The sequence below is a fragment of the Poecilia reticulata genome, linkage group LG10 (genome assembly GCF_000633615.1).
Source record: "Poecilia reticulata strain Guanapo linkage group LG10, Guppy_female_1.0+MT, whole genome shotgun sequence".
Classification (NCBI taxonomy): domain Eukaryota; kingdom Metazoa; phylum Chordata; class Actinopteri; order Cyprinodontiformes; family Poeciliidae; genus Poecilia; species Poecilia reticulata.
Window position 1 is genome coordinate 11,511,624 of NC_024340.1, and position 18,472 is coordinate 11,530,095.

Sequence of the window (18,472 nt, forward strand, 5' to 3'; positions counted from 1 at the left end):
ATAATTTTTTTATTTATTTTTTTTCCACATAGTATTTATATTAGTGTATCTATGGTGGTAGAAAAAGAAGGACTACTTGGAAGAAAGCCCATGCAGGTACATGGATATCATTGAAAGGTAGAATAGAAATAGCTATTTAAATTGGTGTTTAAATACACCATGGTTGTAACACCAGGGCCATTGGTTACAACCATAAAGATGCATGTTTCATCTGTGTATATCTTTTTATTTTTTTACACTTTTTACTTGTTTTGGGTTTTTTTTGCTTGACTTCTGTTACCGTTTTTGACTCGATTATAAAAAGTATTCAAGCAACAAGGCAACTAGAACATGCAGGAGGGAGAGTCAAACGCTAACATCTGTGAACTCTTTTTTTTTTTTTTTTTTTTTTTTTTTTTTTTAATGATGAGGTGAAAAAATTATTTCCTTTTTTTTTTGACTCTTGTTAAAGTTTCCTATATTCAAAGGTGTTCAAGTTTTATTTTCGCTGTAGTTGCTATAAATACCCAGGTGACACTGGTGTGTGACTTCATTTCAGTGGTGAGAACTGCAGCTCTTAGAAAATAACAAAATAACAGTCTACCTTGCCTTTCTGATCCTGCAGCACACATAATTTGACATCTAGCTAGGTTGTGCTGCCTCATCTTTTTTGAACAAGTCAAAAAAATCTCAATATATTGATCATTGAAATCAAAAACTACCTTATAAATAGCACATGAGCACCACTTTTACTGATTTTACCCAATTCTACTGACATTTTGCAGCATTATCCCAAACAAATGTTACTTAATTTCACTCTTCATGCTTTGCCAATGCTTTGTCTACTATGCTAATGAAGATTATTACGCATCTTGGTATGCTGAATGCTTGAAGCGGCTCTAATTGCATGCCAGTCTAACCTGTCTTCTGTCTAATGCTGGTACTATAATTTGACCACTTGGGGCATTTAAAAGGGGATTAAGACTTTCATCCCCTGATGGCCATACAGTCACTGAAAATGTGAAAGGGAAAAAAAAAAAAAACGAAACAAAACACCTGAAATGAAGTCAGTAACAGCCCATTATTGCAATACACATTTTGCACAAAATGAGAAAAATACATCCGCCTGATTTCTTCACACATAAGAAATAAACCGTTATTTTTTTGTGTGTATGTCAAGCACAGAGCAAACTCCCTAAAAGAGGAACTGTACCAATAAAAAGGCCTAAACCTTCACATTACATTGTCAAAAGATAACTACGGTGAAGTTCCAAGTTCATCATCTCAGGGTCAACTGAGTGGAAAGGGTAATTCCACATTTGACTCCTTTGTTTTTATAATTACAACTATTTTAAAGCCTTTGTTTTGCAGTTCTGCTATTAAGTCCAAGGTAAACCCTTTTTTCTCTGTTCCAGCTCGACGATGGCCAAATGTCACCAGATATGCGGTGTGATTTCCTGTAATTGAAACTCCTCCTGTGACTGTGTTTCCCATTCGTTTCAGGGCGATACCTCGGGAGACTACCGTAAAACCCTGCTGATCCTCTGCGGAGGGGAAGATTAAATCCGTCATGTCTCTGCAGCTTTGTCTCACTGGCTCCAGTGGCCGCGGGACAAGCCCGTTCACGCAGCCAAAACAAATGTCGTCAGCGTCGGTCTCTGTTCCTAACTGCTGCCACACCTCAGCCAAACCAAGTGTCCTACTAAACGGTGACCTTTCAGCGTTTCAAGCCAGTTTTTTTGTTTCACGCCTTAGTTACTCCACCTGGGAGGGTGATGTTTGTCTTTTTTAAGTTGTTTACATGGGTGTGGAAATAAGCTTCACATGAAGAATAAAGACTAGTATGTGCTAATGCTGTGCCTTCAGATTGTTGTCCGTCTAATTGTTCTGCCTTGTGATTTTAAATATATCTCCAATAAAACAAGTACCACTAAAAAAAAACAAAAAAACGTCTTTGACTTTGTAATAACAACCCCCCCTTATTTATTTGTTTTCAGATTAGGTGAATTAGTTTTTATTTTGGCAGGCCTATCCTGTGTTTAAAAATGTTCACATGGATACATCAGAAAACACCCAGTCTAACTCGAGGCCTTTCTGCCAAACATACCAGTACGCTTTAGCAGCTGATGGCATAAGTAAAAACGATATATAAGTAAATACCAAGGTATGCGTGCTAAAAAGTACAAATTAACAAGTTAAATTATATTTTCTGCATGGCCTTTTAAGCTAAGATAGCGTTTCCTTTGCACAGAGGTGACAGCCGTCTCTGCTTTTGTGTGTCTCAGTTGGTTGCGTATGTGTGAGTGCAGCTGTTGTCAAGCCATTTTCAGTTAAAAGAGGAAAGCAGAAAAAAAAAAAAAAAAGACGTATGTGGCGAGGAAATCCCCTGCAGTACGCCAAAATCCAAGGCAAGAAATAGTCTGCAGCAAGTCACTCACTTTGGGTTTTAATGGCACACCCAAAATAAAATTGTTCCATTTGATGATAATTACAAGAGATTATAAGATAACTTCAATAGCGCTATCAATATATCAATATCCGCATTGTTGTTGAATTTCCCTTTTGATTGAAGGGGAAGTTTTTAGTTTTTTCTTTTCTCCTTTTGGCACCACATGTGTTGAATGAATTAGACAGATTGTAGTGTAATAATATAAAAGCCCCTATGTCCTCAGGGAAAGCTATTGGTGGTGCATAGCTGTTTACTTTTCATCTGCAGCTTTGATAGCTGTGATGGCATCACGACACGATCATGCAGAAGGGGCCATACCTTGCACATAAAGGCTTATTACTGAAAAACTAGCAGCTTAGAATGGCGAACTCTGTTCTCAGAAGAAAATGTGTCATACATTCCAGGAGCTTCTGCATTTTTTAGGTTTTCTCCACGTGCATCCAAGATAGCAGTGGGGGGATGCCAGCTACTGTTCCAATAAAAGGGATTTAAATGTTCATACTTGTTTTCTTGTGTGTTGCATTACTCAGTCGAAAGGGAGGCCGAACAGTTGGACACACACCAGGTTCTGTTCAGGCTGAGCCTGCAGTGTCAGGCCATTTTACTGGGTTACGGGAATTCCCCAAGTCTCGCAGTGAAATTGCTTCCCCCTTATTCACTAGTTTCCTTAAAAAGTGCCTCTCCGACAGAAGCTGAATGTGTGGGTGAGTTATTTGTTTTTAAACGTTTAAGATGGAGATGCAGAATGTTGCAGACTTGTTACTATTGTTTGCACTGTGTGAGTTCTTGCTTTTTTTTCTTCTCTGGCTGAGGTGGCTGCAGCCATTTTGTGCTGTCACTGAAGGAGATCTGGTTGTGAGGAGGATTTTCAGCCCAGGCGATTTTATAATTCATTGTGATGTAGTATTTCCTGCCTATATCACAAAATTGATATTTACTGTGAATTTATTTATGGTTTTGTCATAGGTGTATGTTTATAAAGTGATGAAAAAAACAGTTCAGTTGTGCATTTAAAGTCATCATGTGATTTCATTACTCCCTGGGGCAGAGATGCTTAATAATCTGTCATATAGTTTTAAAATAAAATCAAGAATTCAGATTTTCTGTTTAGAAATATAACTTTTTTTTGACTGCTGGAGTCAAAGCAAGCACAGATTTTGTGACTGTGTTTTTTTTTTGTTTTTTTTATTTAGAAGAAATAATCTACATGTTTTCAGCTAAGAGGAGACGGTAGATGCTGCTACTTTCTAAACCAAAAGGGGATTTTCTATTAGCGCATTTTGCTGCAGTTTCTTTACTACCAGTCTGAACAATCCCTGTACCTTAGCAGGGTGAGGTGAATGCTGAGTGCTTGTGTCATCATGGGGCCTCAAACTGTGGGTTACTCTTTCACGTCTCCCCTCTGCTCAATCCCTTGGCCTTGTTCAATTAGGGGAAAAAAATTGTTGTAAATGGTCTCTGCGGTTGGCACGATAAGAAAACAAAGTGTGCAGTTTGCTGCCCTGCAGGACAAAGTAATGGGTGACATTTCCTGTATCCTCCGGCTTTTGTTTTTTGTTCTGCGTTGGAAGTCCCAGAGTCATCACCCTGTTTATTGTTTCAGCACATCACAGCAGCCTTAGGAGGAAATATCTTGCACCAGCAAATACTGACAAGGTGTTTGGTGGGAAACTGGGGACAAAGGAAAAAACAACTTTAGCACATTCTCCACATGAATTGTCTGTTTGCTTTTCCTAATGGCCACCAAATAGCTCTTTTGGGAACTGACTTATGCTATTAGTTAGGATTTAGATGATTAAATGATTATTGTATGGATTTATGGAAGCAAAAGCATATATTGTACCCTTTCTATATGCTGTCTGCACACTGTTATGTTTTTTTTAATGTAGTCTTAACTTGAAAGGTATAAAAACAGACACAGGAGAGTATCGATCCCTTGTTACAGTGGATGGCTGTGACATGGAAGGAAAAAATGTCTCACCGATAAAAAAAACTTGTGTTTGACCGTTTTGTCTCATTTTGCTCTGATCACCACTATGGCAAGCAACCGGCCACAGAAGTCACCTAAAAAGTAAAGAGAGCCCGCCGTTGTTTAATTTAATCTCAGTGGGAATCTAACTGTTCTGAGGAAGATTCAGAGGTTTGTTAGAGAACAAAAAATAACCATCACAAAGACCAAGGAATACAGCAAAGAGGTCAGGGATGAGGTTCTGGAGAGGTTAAAAGCAAGGTCAGGTTATAAAGTGGTAACTCTGGAGGAGCAGCAGAAATCAATGGCTCAGGTGGACAAAGCTGTGAACATAACAATTACAAGTTGTACAAACACAAAGTGGACCATTTTTGGAAGAAAGACAGCTGTGAGAAGTCCTGTTTGGAGTTGGCCACAAACCACATGGGCAACACATGAAACACTATGGAAGAATGAGGTCTGATCAGATGAGACCAAAATTAGCTTTTCTTCTTCCTCCCAGGCTTATTTGACCGAATTCGACTTATTTGGCAAATAAGAATAAAAAAGAAAAATAAAACACAGTCTATAGATTTGCAAAGTTGACAAAGGATATTGCGAAGCAGACTTGCATCTAGTTGGAGTGAAAAGTGGTTCTATGAGGTATTGACTTAGTAGTTCTTATTTAAATATATACATGTATATTTTTATAAGCATCTTCATTTTTCCTGCAGTTCACAGTTATGTGCTACTTTGTAGTGGTCTGTCACATTAAATCACAATGTTAAAACAAAGTTTTCAGTTGTAACTTTACAAAATGGTGTAATGTCCAATGTTCAATAGATTATTAAGCATTACAGTTTCTAAAAATGAGGCAATTATTGACAGAATATATTTCTAAGCTACGATGGTTTTAAGTTCATGTATGAACCGAGTGCCTCAACATTGTGGTGCACAGGAAGTATTAATTGTGGTTGCCTAAAATGATAAACAAAGGTTTGATTCTCAGTTTATCAGAAAAAATCATCTTTAAACGGTGCCACGGTGCTGACAGACCGAGTATTTTCTCACCCAGTAAGACCACCAAGGCTGCAGTTCTAAGGCCACGCTGTCGTAAATGTCTCCGTCAGCAAAAACTCTGTTTACAGTGAGAGAGAAAAAAAAGGAAACCTTAATGGGAGCGTTCCTCTTGTGTGGTTAGGTCTGACTGTGTGAAGTAATCGCCATATTATACTTTGAATTTCCAGCTAACCGAAGGCCTGTGCATCAGTTTGAGGAGGAAATGTGACCCAAGATAAATGGTTTCTTAATTCCCACAAGATGTCACTATTGCTTAGAAGGATTTTAAGCATTCTTCAACGTCGTGTGGACTTAAAAAAAAAAAATTCTTTATGTTTGACATAAACAATTGATAATACAGACAGAGGTCAAATAAGCGCTTTCTACTTTAGGAAAGAATAAATTTCACTTTTTAAGACTGCAGACGAGAAACACGCCACATAAAAATGCTGCCTTAAACAGTAACAAAAGTATTTTGCTTAATTTCTATGAACATTTGTAAAAGTCCACTTTAAAGTGCTGTTAGCCAGCTAGTAGTCAGGTTACTTTTTCCTAAACTTAATTGTTTCGGGTTCAGTTTAGAGCTAGTCAGTTGAGCTTTATAGATGGTTTTTGTTGCATTTTACTCTGATTATGAGCACCTGTGCTGGATATAAAAATCTTCCTTCTGTACTTCTTACCAACAGAGCCATTTAACAAATTTGTGTATTATGGAAACACAAATCTATTTCAGTCACTGAAACACGTTGCGTAGCTTAATAACACGCAAAGTGATGATTTCGAGGTTTTTCTCAATGATAATTACGACAAAGTTCTGCTTAGAGCGAATGAAAACATGCAATTCAGTTTCTCAGAAGAGATTAGAATGTTACATGATCATATCAATAAAAGTGTGGGACATTTTCTGTCAACTGATCGTTCAAAACATGAGCAGCGGCCAAAACGTGAATGGTTGATGATGGTGTCAAAAATGTAAAGTGTTTCCTTTAAGTGTTCACATCCTTGAATGAAAGCTTTCATCCTTCCAGGATTCATATCTACCATCAGTTGTGCTGAATCTGATTTAGCTAAAACAAAGTTCAAAAGTTACAATGTACAGAAAGATTACAGCGGATCGGTAGGACTTCTTTGTAATCAGTTGGGTAAATGGTTCATAATATTCCACTGCATTACTCAGACACTGTGGCACAACAAAGCAATGTTGGAGGGCAAAAGAACCTCAGGAAGTCCCAAACAGGACTGGTCATGTTCAATGTGTGAAATCAATCTTTTATAATCTTTCTTTAGTCACATGAAGGAAAAAAAAAACGATCACAACCTTTTGCAACTTTTCCCAAGGTACTTTAACATACAGATATTGTCAATGTAACACTGATTCAGGTAATAACTAAAACTGAAGAGGGAAACTATTTATTTTATCTTTGGGACTGGGATTTCTGGAAAATATTCTTTGGACAGATATGTCTCAAACTGAGTTACTTAAACATCATAATAAAGAACGTATTGATCACTAATTAAGGTTTTATCAGCCGTGAAGCATGAATTACAGTATGTATTGGAGAGTGCTTGAGATTACAGCTTGCAAATGCACTCCGGGGCAATGGAAAACATTTTGGAGACATGTCCTGTGGTCTGACAAAACTGAAATTGAAATATTTGACCACAACTGTTATTATTAGGTTTAAAGGAAAACAGGAAACTTGCAAGCCTGAGAAAACTGTGATATACAGGGGTGGAAGTATAAAGTTGTGTAGGTGTTTTCTTGCAGGAGGGCTGATGCACTTCCCAAAATAGATAGCACAATGAGGAAGAACTTTGGGTGCAAATGACGAAGGAACATCTCCAGATATTACACTAAAAAAAGAGAATGGAGCTCCAACTTAAAAGAATTGTTTTAATTGGTCACATGTAATGAAATTAACTTTGTCAAACTTACTTAATTTACATTTGTTTAATTTGGTAACGTAACGCCTTAATAAATTAACTTAAATAAATCTAATTTGACTACTTTTGACCTATTAATCCAATATATTAAAGTTGGATCACCTGTTCTTTTTTTTCAGAGTTTAATCTTGGGCACAAATGAGATTTCCAAGTGGACAATAACTCAGAGACCCACAGAAGTTAGTAGCGGAAAGAAAACATAGTCAAAGTTTTGGAGTGGCCACCACACTGCCCCGTTTGCATTTCCATACATATTCTCTGAGCTGATCTGAGAAGGGGTGTGAGACAAAGATGGCCTCCAAATACATATCAGTGAGACCCGTTTTATCAGGCGGATGAGCAAAAATGACAACAAACTACTGTTACCTACAAGGGTAACCAAAATTTGACCCAAGTCACACAGATTAAGGGGCAATTATATCACACATTTTAAATTTGCTTCCATATTCTATAAAAAAATAAGTAAAAAATGAGTGTTCATTCAATTATTGTTAATTTTGGTAATGCTAACTGTCCTAAAACATATGATTTTATGTGAGTCAATGAGAAAAATGCTATTAGGCTAGAATTTGTGGTGTTTAGATATTATTTAACTATTGTTGCTTGATTTCTGTTGCATTTTCTTGCCTTGAAAACGTGCACGATTTATTCACACACTCATTTTGCAGTCATTAAATTGCCCTTAAGTTCGTATTTTCTTTAACATAAATTATTAAAATATCTATTAAGTGAATTAAAAAAAAAACACTAAATAAAATATATGTCGGCTCATAAGTTTGTTTTGAATGGAAAATCATGACAAGATAACTTTTCAGTAGACTTAATAAGTCAAAGCATGTAAATTGAATAAACAAGCTTTGACAAACTATCGCATCGTAGGCAAAATTTTACTTATGTTGACATTATTTTTTATTTTTAAGTCAGTCTACATGATTTATTAGTACGCTTATTATCTAAGACTAGGTCATACAGTGATGTGCATTCATACTCCTCACATCTTTTCATGCCATAAACACAAACTTCAATGCTTTTTCTTTTGTTGTTATGTTACAAACTAACATATAGCAGCAAGTTATGATATTCCATTACAAAAATTAAAAATAATTGTTTATTTTTACTCAGCTCCTCTGAGTAAAGATGTATATATTTTGGGGTACATCTCTGCCAGCGCTGTACCTCTATAAAACTAAAATGTTGCCCTTTCCTCTTTCAACGTCAGTAACATTTCATGGGGAGTATCAATATTCAAGTCTTGTCAGGTGCTCCAGAACTTTATTTTTGACTTGTCATGCTTGTTTGTCAGTTTTCATGATGCCGTTTGTGAACTTGTATATGCCAACTAATCTCTGAGGTCTTCAACAGAACAGGAGGGTTCTATATATACCATTTAGGTGACCTCTGACGGTTGTGCTGGGTTTTATTTATGGGTATTACAGTGAAGTGTGCTGAATAGGCTCTTATTTGAAAAAGAAAATCACTCATCATTCAATGTAATTTTGTGGTTACACTCTGTCAAAATGTGGAAAAGGTATGTGAATACCTGTACTTTGAAATTTTTTGACAGGTTATTCAACCATCCAACAAAAAAAAAAAAAAAAAAAAAAAAACAGTGTATATTTATAGTTGTTTTCCAAAGTTTAAACTTAAACATTATGAGCAACTATCATTCGATTCTTACAAATTTTCCAGGCTGGCCGTGTTAACGTGCAGTGAAGACTCATTGTTATCTTGATCTAGGTCTTCTTACCCTCATAGTTCAGAGGAAATATGTGATGCAACAACAGAAACCCCCATCAGCCCCTCTGAATTTATCAATGGAGAATAAAGCAATTCAGCCAAAACGGTCGGGTTTGTCCCTGTTCTAAAATAGTTTTTWAAAAAAGTATGGGAATTCTATATATTGCAATCATTTCCTTTCACGAGAAATGTTAATAATTTTTGGGGACCTGCTTTACTTCACTTTCTGTTATGTCAGCCATTTTTGAAACGAGTGGGYACTGGTTTTGTACGTATTTATCAACACATCACGAGGACGGTAASCGGTTCTCAATAATTAAAGATTACCTGATTAAATGTGGAATTGAGCTATGCTTTTTGCCTCTGTGTTTACATCACGGTCAGCGACTCCGCTTAGAACGCGGATCTGCCCTCTGATTGGTCCGTTTGGCTGTCAATCACTGCTGTTTACATCAAACGTCGCGAGGTGGAATTTCCCAGGTTACGGCATAGACTCAGTAGACTACTTCCGCAGTAGATGTCTGTCTAGCCACAGAGACGAGAGGCCACAGCAAGCTGAAAGGTACCAAACCAAAAAACCCTCTTTGTTCGTTTTTTTCGGTTCGTCGTGTTGCTCCTCTTTCCGACTTACTTTCCGCGCCGACAGGAGCCCGTCTAGTGTAGAAATGTCGGACTTTAAAGGGCTTCCTGTCCCGCATTGTAGCCGAAAGCTAACGAAGATGTCGTTAGCAATTTGCATGACAACAGCGAAAACTAATATTAGCCTTCTTCAGCCAATCAAGGTAGCTATCATCAACCGGATTGGGCTGTATTTTAGGCTCGAGTGTTAAATAAGTGTTTAATATTAGAATTATGGTTATTTTTTACGTATTTCCTCCCTCTGCTTTTGTCTTTCTTCCTTGCTTATGAGCGTTGTGGTTGTATTATTTAGCCCTCTGGAACGCCAGCACMCGCTTCCCAAATGTGTCACCCCTGTTAGTGAAGCATTAAGGTGGGTAGGTTGCTGCTTTTGTTGTCACTCAGGCGGTCGTTTCTGTATCAGGCATCAGCGATGGGTTTTTCACTCTTACTGCTAGAAACTAGAAGTTAAAAAACGTGGGCTTCGGTGGGCTTTTGAGTGGGTGTCTTGAATCATCTGCAAATTACTTTCTGAGATTGTTGAGGGGTTGTTATATGTGGACACCCAGCTTTTTGGAAAATGATCAATAACCGATATAGTCAGTGCTTCAGCAGCTGTTCTGGAGAAATACATAAGAATCAGTCCTAGCTGTATTGTTTTATGTAAACACTGGACATCAGTGTAGATATGTGTAATCAGAACTCTACTATGTAWAGATCTTTTTTCTTCTGTTGAGCTTTTTTGTGAGCTTCATTTTTATGTATTTTTTTATCACATAAAATTAAAACAGTTCTCCCTTTTCCCACAGTTGAGAAGATCATGTTTAGTAAGTGAACGACGGCGATGGAAGGGAAAGGTCCATATCGCATCTACGATCCCGGTGGGAGTGAGGTCAAGGCCAGGGATGAGGTTGTGGGGGGCAGCAGCTATCGCCAGCTGCTGGAGGAGAACAGCATGCTGAGGGAACGGATGAAGGGACTTAAGAGCTTAGGTAGGTTCCACATCAGAGCATGTTTCTGATGACTGGGAAATGAGGATGACACATCTCTGCTGAGTGCTAGGGATTATCATTTTCTTCGTGTTATCTATGGAACAGAAAACAGAAAATGATTTGAAGAATACCTCTCCCATAGCAGTCTGCGTGCCTTCACTTTCACAAAAATGAAACGGTTGTGAAACAAGGGTTATTACATATTGTAAAACTTGAAAAACTTCCTAGGTTATCTTTGGACATGGTTGCATACCAGCAGTGTGATTGGACTTTGACTCACCAAGGATGTGTCTTTATTTCCCTCGGAACATCTGTCATGTCCTATTTACTGACTGCTCCTGCTTGTGAAAAATATTCATCTGAAGCGTCTTCTTAGACTGTGACGACGGGATTTCTAACGATGTTGCAGGTGATCTTTTGGAAGAATCCCAGTCGGAGGCTTCAAAGCTTCGGCAGCGGGTGGAGGAGCTGGTGAGGGACAACGAAGCTTTAAAGTCGGCCAGCTACGCCGCCAGTCTGTGCGCGGGAGCGCCCGTTCACACCGAGGCTCAAAGTAAGTCCTGCAGATTTCATCCAAATGAGGAATTTAACTTGGTATCCAACCCGGGCGTGATAACCAGTTAAAYTAATATTGCAATTTAGCTTGTTGCCTTGGTTGATTTCAGGCAAACCCTGTTTACACCCCACTGCAGAGAAGGAGGAGCAATCAAGCTGTTTAGGGAGAACACTTCAGCCAGAGAAGCCCCATGTACGTACTGAGTTTTATCTAATGTGACGTGTGTGTGTGTGTGTGTGACGTTTTGAATTGGTGACGGATATCAATCCTTTTTGGTCTTTACAGGAGGCCTTATTGGAATCCGAGAGAGTGAACATAGAGGGAAGGAACTCTGATGCCTTGGCTGTATGTACCAAAAATAAAAAAACTACCCCAGAATTTTTTTTTTCCCAAGMAGTTTTTCAGATCAGATGATCYTCTTGCTTTGWCTTCAGCATAAATTATTTTCTGTGGCTTTTGAGGCTAAATTCAGGATTTCCTCTGTATAGCAATTTCCTCAAAATTAGGAATACATCAGCGGTGCATTGACTCACCTACGAACACAATACTGGCAGCTCCATCTGAGTCAGTGAAGGGGAAATTCCAGGATTATTACGGACTAGAATTACTCAGATTCATTCATGCTTTACATCCTTGGACATGGGACTGCTTTTATATTTTAGGCTAAAGTAGTATTTTAGTTCACCTTTCTTAAATTTTAGMACATAAAAATAAAATTTTTATGCAGCAGGTTATAAAAGCCGAAAGTACTCTCTTGAGTACTAAATTTAAATCCACCAGGTCAAACTGGTTTGACTTTTCRGAGTATTTAGCATCTGCTTTCCATAGAAATAAAGYAGAGTGTTTATRTTGTACAGCAGGCTTTGTGCGGTCTCGAATAAATATGTAAAAGATGGCCTCGCCTACTCATCTCTGACTTTCCACCTGTGTGGCTCTCTCCAGGCGGGGTTGGTGGCAGGAGCGCTTCCCCAGCTTCCTCAGGAGAACAACGAGCTGGCGAGTCAGCTGAAGCGGCTGGAGAGCTCTTTCAGCATATTTGCAGAGGAGTCAAACCCAAACCAGCTGTTGGCTCACCTCGGCCGCATGGCGGTGGAGTTTCACCATCTCTCCTCGAAGGTCCAGAAGAACGAACAGAGGACCTCTCTCCTACAGGTATGAAGCCTGGAAAGTGAATTGACACATTTAGGATGTTATTGTGAACCCTTTCTGGCCATTTTTTTTTTAAATCTCGAATTAAGAGTTGTGAAACAGCAACATTTTAACGAGTTAGTAACTTGTGAGATCTGTTTTGGAAGCAAATGTACACTTTGTCAGCGAATTTTAGCAAATCGGTAAAATTGCCGTTTTAGTTTAGTGTACATTGTTCCTTAGAAACTTTCACTCTGACATTTGTAACAATAGAGCGTTACAGGTGAGCAACTTTTTGCACATGACTAATCTGTTTTGCCTAGTCTTCTTATTTGGCATAAAATAATCAAGACTTTCCAGTAACAATTAAATAACTTAATTTCTAAAAGTATCACTATGAACAGGAGGTGTGTCACATATTATTCATTTATAAGCTTTAAATTCTAATTTAAGGTTGATATAAAATTTTTAATCAGCCTCCTTTAAAAAAATGAAATTTATTGAAAGAAAATGAGAACATGGTTTTTGGCAGGTTCTTAAAAAAAGTGTTATATTTAATTATTTGTAGTTTAGGCCTATAAAAAGGCTGAAATAGATTTTCTATAATGGTTGTTAAATTTCATTACCTTTAGTTRCATCTTACATTTTTATGGTTGCTCATTTATTGCTTGCCACTTCAAATGACTTCCTTTTTTATTTTTTACAGTAAGTTAGTCTCTGCTGAAACTGGTTTACTGAAACTTTGCCGTTGCGTTACCTAATGCTAGCTCATCAAACTGGATGTATTTCACAAGGTTTAGCTTCAACATAGGGATTTTAATGGTAAACTGATTGTAACGTTTTATTAAACTTAATATTTACTACAACAATGCATCAAGGTAAAGAAAGCTAGGTGTAAAAGCCGTAGCCTCAAGTCAATAAACATCAAATTAAGTCTATGCAGTCATATTTAATTTAACTTATTTACCAAGTGAAATGTGCTTTATAACACACTTATGTTATTTTCTTATGTTATTCTGAGGTGTAAATTATCTGCTCTTAAATGTACCTGGTTGAAGCTGGCAGCAACCCCAAAGAAGTTTTAACCTAAAAAATGTCATTTTCTGATAAATTGTGCTTTATAAATATGCAAATCAACACGACTGTATTTTAATTGATTTTTTTTTTTATTGCAGCATTCTTTTTAAAAAGCAGGAACTTTTGGGTTAAAAAAAAAAAAATCAAGTACCAGTGTACAGACTGGTGGTTAATATTGTGATAAATGTGGGTCTTCTGGTCTCTCTGGTTTTCTAGACGCTGTGTGAGCAGCTCAGACAGGAAAACAATGAGCTTCGAAAGAAAATGGAAGAAGATCATCATATCAGGAATCGAGACTTGGAGCAGCTGAGGTAATGTTTCTCCGTCTCTTTCAGCTTCACTGGACTTTTGTATTTCCTCAGTTGAGCAGAAAGCCCTTTGTCTGGCTGGTTGAATGAATACCATGTGAGGTCGCGCCGCACGTTGCGTCACCTACTGTCATTTTTGTGCATTAAACCTCCCTGCAAGTTGTGAAAACGGCTTCCTGTCTGTTTTGATTTTGTGACTGTACACAATCTGCAGTTACGCTTTGGCGGCTGCAGTACCAAGCTTTCACTTCTGATAGGGAATTATTTGAGTGCTTTCTGTTTGTGTGCCCCTCTGGGTCTTGTAGGTTCTTCCCAAAGGACATGACTGAGAAGCGTCACAGTCGAGGAAATAAACTGGACTCTCTGTTCAGAAATATTATCATTTTCACTTTGTTGCTTACTTAGACTGGAGAATCAGAAACTGAAGGAGCTGGTCACGGGAGGAACAGCAGTGGTGTCGACTGCTTCACCGTCAGAAACGGAGACTCCAGAGGCCAAAGACGAGCCGGTTAAAGAGGAATCTCCGGCTGTTCGACCTAAAATGGAGGCCACCACACCACAGAAGGTACGTTTAAATCAAGGACATAAATTGCGCTTATTATTTACGATTTTTTTTTCTACTTTTTTCCTCATATTTCCCTTTGGAAATACGGTTAGCAAACAAATTAAATGAGTCTATAACATAGCTTCCTCTTATATGTGCTCATGTAATCATGGATTTTTGTGGAATGAGGAAAATGTTTGTGTATGTGTCCCTAGAGTGGAAAATCAGCAGAGAAAACCCCAGCTAAAGCATGTGACATAGAGGTGTACGAAAAGAAGATCAAGCTTTTGGAGAAGCAGAGAAAGGATGTGAGTCTTAGCTTACTTTTTTTTTTTTTTTTTTTTTTAAAGAAAGTAGCTGCCCATCCTCTTTTGCCATTGGGGAAAGTCTCTGTGCTCTTTGTTTCCTACATGTTCATTGTTTGTTTCGCTTTCTGGCGCTGCTCACAGGTTCTGGAGGTGAACAAGCAGTGGGACATTCAGTGGAACGCCATGAAGTCACAGTTTGAGCAGAAGGTACAGTAATGACTTTACGGCTGCCATGAACGGTGTGGGAAGACGTCTGATCGACTTTTAGACCGCTTGAATGCAAATTACTGTGAAAAATATGTTTATATTTATATTAAGAATGCAAAAAAACAAAACAATCTTTGACACATTTGATGACGTAGTACACTTTTCATTTTGTGTAAAGATTTATTTTTTTGACTCTATAAAAGTTTAGAGAAAAATCATAAAAAGACTAATAAAAAAATGTAGACATGCAGCAGAACTGACGACAAAATATAACTGAGTTCATAATAAGCATTTCTAAGCGTGTTAAATTCAGTTTCCCACTGTATTCTGGGTTAGAAATGGCTTCACGTGTTGTCTGATGGTTTGTGTCTGTCTTATTTGTTTCCAAACTGCTGGTTCTGCTACCAAAGAAGGAAGGAGACCATTTTTGCATTTTCCCCAAAAAACAGTTTAATCGGTGACAGTTTTTAGACCATCTGCAGGGAAACTTACGACTCTGATGTTTGTGCGCAAACAGTTGGCAGTGAAGTGAAGCAATTACACGCTTGTCCTTTTTTCTTTTTCTTTTTTCTGTTTCAATGTGCTTGTCCAGTGGAAAAGGTGCAATCTTGCAATAGCTTGCTATTTGAGCATACTTACCACAAGGCCTGTCACACTTCAGCAAGAATTCCCCTCACCTCTCCGGTACCCGCTGACTTCCTGCTGTGGTGCAGTCAGAGGGCAGCAGCGACACACGGATGTACACACACCGTCTCACAATGGCGCTCACACACCTGCGTTTGAGCACGCCCGCAGCCTTGAACATACCGACATTCACACTCTGCAGAGACGGGGACACCATGCAGGCTTAGGTTTAAACCACAGAACCCCAGATATATCCATTTGCGTCACTACGGTTCGTTCATATTTTATACAGAGATAGAACTGCGCGTTTGCAAATGTGTCCTTTTTGCGGCTTGGTTTGTAATTTGATAACGCACATTTCCTAAATGCTCTATTTCAACACAGGCACCAGCAGATGTTTATCTTTACCAAAGTTCTTATCTTCCAAGTTTTTTTTTTTTCCATTTTATGCATTTTTTTTTTATTATTATGTTGCGTATGCAGTTTTTGTACATGAGTTGTGTGACGAGTGTTCTTGAGACACATGCTTTAAACTCTTCCTTAGATCACAGACCTCAGGCAACGTCTTGCCGAGTCCCAGAAAACCGTGCTGGAGCTGGAGGCCGAACGAGAGCAGAGGCAGCGCGACTACGACAAGAAACTGCTGCTGGCCAAGTCCAAGATCGAGAACGTACAGGTGACGATGGAGAGACACAAAACCCACTCATGTTATAAAAAAATATCTGAATAATCAAGAATATAAGAGACTGAACAAAGTGGCACTGGCTTTGTTTGTTTCAGGGCGAGAAGGAGTGTTTAAACTCTGAAACAACTGAGCTGAAGCAGAAGGTTCGCTACCTGCAGGATCAACTGCTGCCCCTCAGCAAGCAGAGGGAATACCAGGAGAAAGAGATCCAACGCCTAAACAGGGTGAGGAAAAGAGAAACAAATTCAACTCAAACTCAGCTTCACTTGTTTTTTTATTTTTTTATTTTGTTTTAACACGTCCACTGTCTTTTTGTTTTTCCAGGCCTTGGAGGAAGCCTTGAACTTGCATTCCCCCTCAGCCTCTCAGCAACCTCCTGGACCGGGGAACTTTGCAGATGCAGCCAATAACCTGAAAAAACAGGAGCTGCTCACACAAATTGCTGTACTAAAAGAACAGGCAAGAAGCGCATCACAAAATATGAACAGTCATGCTTTAAAGCTGAATCGTTCCCACTCCGTATATCTCAATCTTAGCTCCAAACCATGTTTTCTAAGGCCTAGAGCGTCCCTGTTCGTTTTAGTGGAAAAGAGAAAAATTAAACAGTTATTTTTAACACAAAGGGTTAGGAGCTGCTTTTGGAAAAATGTTATACAACATAACTGCTTTTTTCTCCCTGTCATATTTTAATACCACACTGAGCATTTTAATTTGTCCCCCATATATTATGTTTGGTATCAGTTATCGATCAACATCAAAAAGYAAAGATAAAATATTTCAGAACAATTTTAAGTAGTATCTTGTTTTTTATTTTTAATCCTAAGTAAATTAATACATTTTCTGTGTCTGCTCGACAACTGCCACTAAAACAAAATGAACGGATATCCTTGGGTTGTGATATTTTGATGTATTACTTCCAGTCAGACTAATCATCAACACTCCTAGAGTATGTAGCTTAAAGTTTGAAAGTTTGGAGCAAAGTTACCATTACAACATTGAATGTTTTGAAAAGCTAAAATCTAAATAMATTTTTTTTCTTCCTTATCAAGGAAGATGATTGGTTAAATTTCATATTGTTTTTTTTAAACCTCACTCAACCATCATACCAACTTTAAAAAAAATAAATAAAAAAATAAATAAATAAAAATAGGGTGTCCCAGTTGTATCTGTGGAGTAAGTTTTCTTTTTTTTTATTAACTACACTGTATGCAAAGTTTAGACTTTATTTCTTGTTAATATATTGGATGCTAWATAATTTTCAGAAACGATACAGTAGATTTTTTTTTTTTAAGAGTACATTTGATATTACGGTTTTGTTCTATCCTCTGTGGGGGGGGAAGCAATAAACCTAAGAAACAGGATTCAACATAAAGATTCCTCTCTTTCAACAAATTGTGTGTATTTTTTTTTACTTCAGGTGAAAATCTTCGAGGAAGACTTTAGGAAAGAAAGAAGTGACAGGGAGCGAATGAACGAGGAGAAAGAGGATCTGAGGCGGCAAGTTGAGAGACTYCAGGGTCAGATTACCAATTTGACCAATCAAGTAAGAATCATTTTGTTTGCCGTTTTTTTATACACCTTAGAAAGATTTTGCATTTAAATGATGCAGTACAATACTATTTCATCTTAATGAGAGCTTATTGTCTACATGTTTCCCTGTTTTGTGTTTGTGTGATCTAGCTTCATCAGGCTCAGAACGAGTGTCAGAGAGAACGCACAGAGAGATGTAAGCTGGAGAGACTGCAGATGCAGCATCACAAACAGGTACTGGCTGCTGAGCTTCATAGTGTTACAGCTTCATTAAAATGCTTCATACAATAACAGGTTATGTTAGGCTACTTGTTAAATCAAGGTGATGATTGGTCATGTCTTTCAGTACTAAATAAGTAAAATAATAATTATAAAAAATTGGTAGACCAGTGCCCCCTTGTGGCTRGAAAGAGTCAGATGCAAGAGCTTCAATAAGTTGATTTAAAAACAACCACCACCTGCTTTTTGTTAGTTGTCCAGTGCATTTGGGATCAGCAGGTGCAGCAGGGTTGAGGGTCTGCAGMGGGGCCATGCATGACGTTTACATGGACCGCTGCAGGCGTTGCATGGATTGGAGATCACATTTGTATTTATGACACCTCATAGGGGCAGCAGCAGGAAAGACGTACCTCAGACCCCACGTCGGGCTCAGTGAACGGCCCGCTGAGCCCTCCCTACTGTGGTCCCTTTGTGCAGGTGGGAACGCAGGGCCTGGAGGGCTGGCCCATTCACTTCCCTCCCCGGATGCCCAACGCAGCGGGCGCCACGGCAGCAGCAGC

At 38.3% G+C, this 18,472-nt stretch overlaps 2 protein-coding genes across 3 annotated transcripts in view; both read left to right on the forward strand.

The window, feature by feature from the left end:
- anxa6 (annexin A6) overlaps positions 1-1,844 on the forward strand; it is an 18,955-nt gene extending 17,111 nt beyond the window's left edge. For both annotated transcript variants that reach the window (XM_008419963.2, XM_008419964.2), the window contains exon 25: positions 1,483-1,844. In XM_008419963.2, the coding sequence (XP_008418185.1) occupies positions 1,483-1,542 (60 nt within the window). In that variant the 3' untranslated portion in view covers positions 1,543-1,844. The remainder of the gene's footprint in view (positions 1-1,482) is intronic.
- Positions 1,845-9,572: 7,728 nt separating this feature from the next.
- Positions 9,573-18,472, forward strand: part of tnip1 (TNFAIP3 interacting protein 1) — a 9,770-nt gene continuing 870 nt past the window's right edge. Inside the window, exons 1-16 of the mRNA XM_017307012.1 lie at positions 9,573-9,678; positions 10,544-10,726; positions 11,136-11,279; positions 11,392-11,474; positions 11,568-11,627; positions 12,225-12,434; positions 13,704-13,798; positions 14,201-14,360; positions 14,555-14,647; positions 14,789-14,854; positions 16,023-16,154; positions 16,259-16,387; positions 16,488-16,622; positions 17,581-17,706; positions 17,844-17,927; positions 18,300-18,470. Coding sequence (XP_017162501.1) covers positions 10,579-10,726; positions 11,136-11,279; positions 11,392-11,474; positions 11,568-11,627; positions 12,225-12,434; positions 13,704-13,798; positions 14,201-14,360; positions 14,555-14,647; positions 14,789-14,854; positions 16,023-16,154; positions 16,259-16,387; positions 16,488-16,622; positions 17,581-17,706; positions 17,844-17,927; positions 18,300-18,470 — 1,836 coding nt within the window. The 5' untranslated portion in view covers positions 9,573-9,678; positions 10,544-10,578. The remainder of the gene's footprint in view (positions 9,679-10,543; positions 10,727-11,135; positions 11,280-11,391; positions 11,475-11,567; positions 11,628-12,224; positions 12,435-13,703; positions 13,799-14,200; positions 14,361-14,554; positions 14,648-14,788; positions 14,855-16,022; positions 16,155-16,258; positions 16,388-16,487; positions 16,623-17,580; positions 17,707-17,843; positions 17,928-18,299; positions 18,471-18,472) is intronic.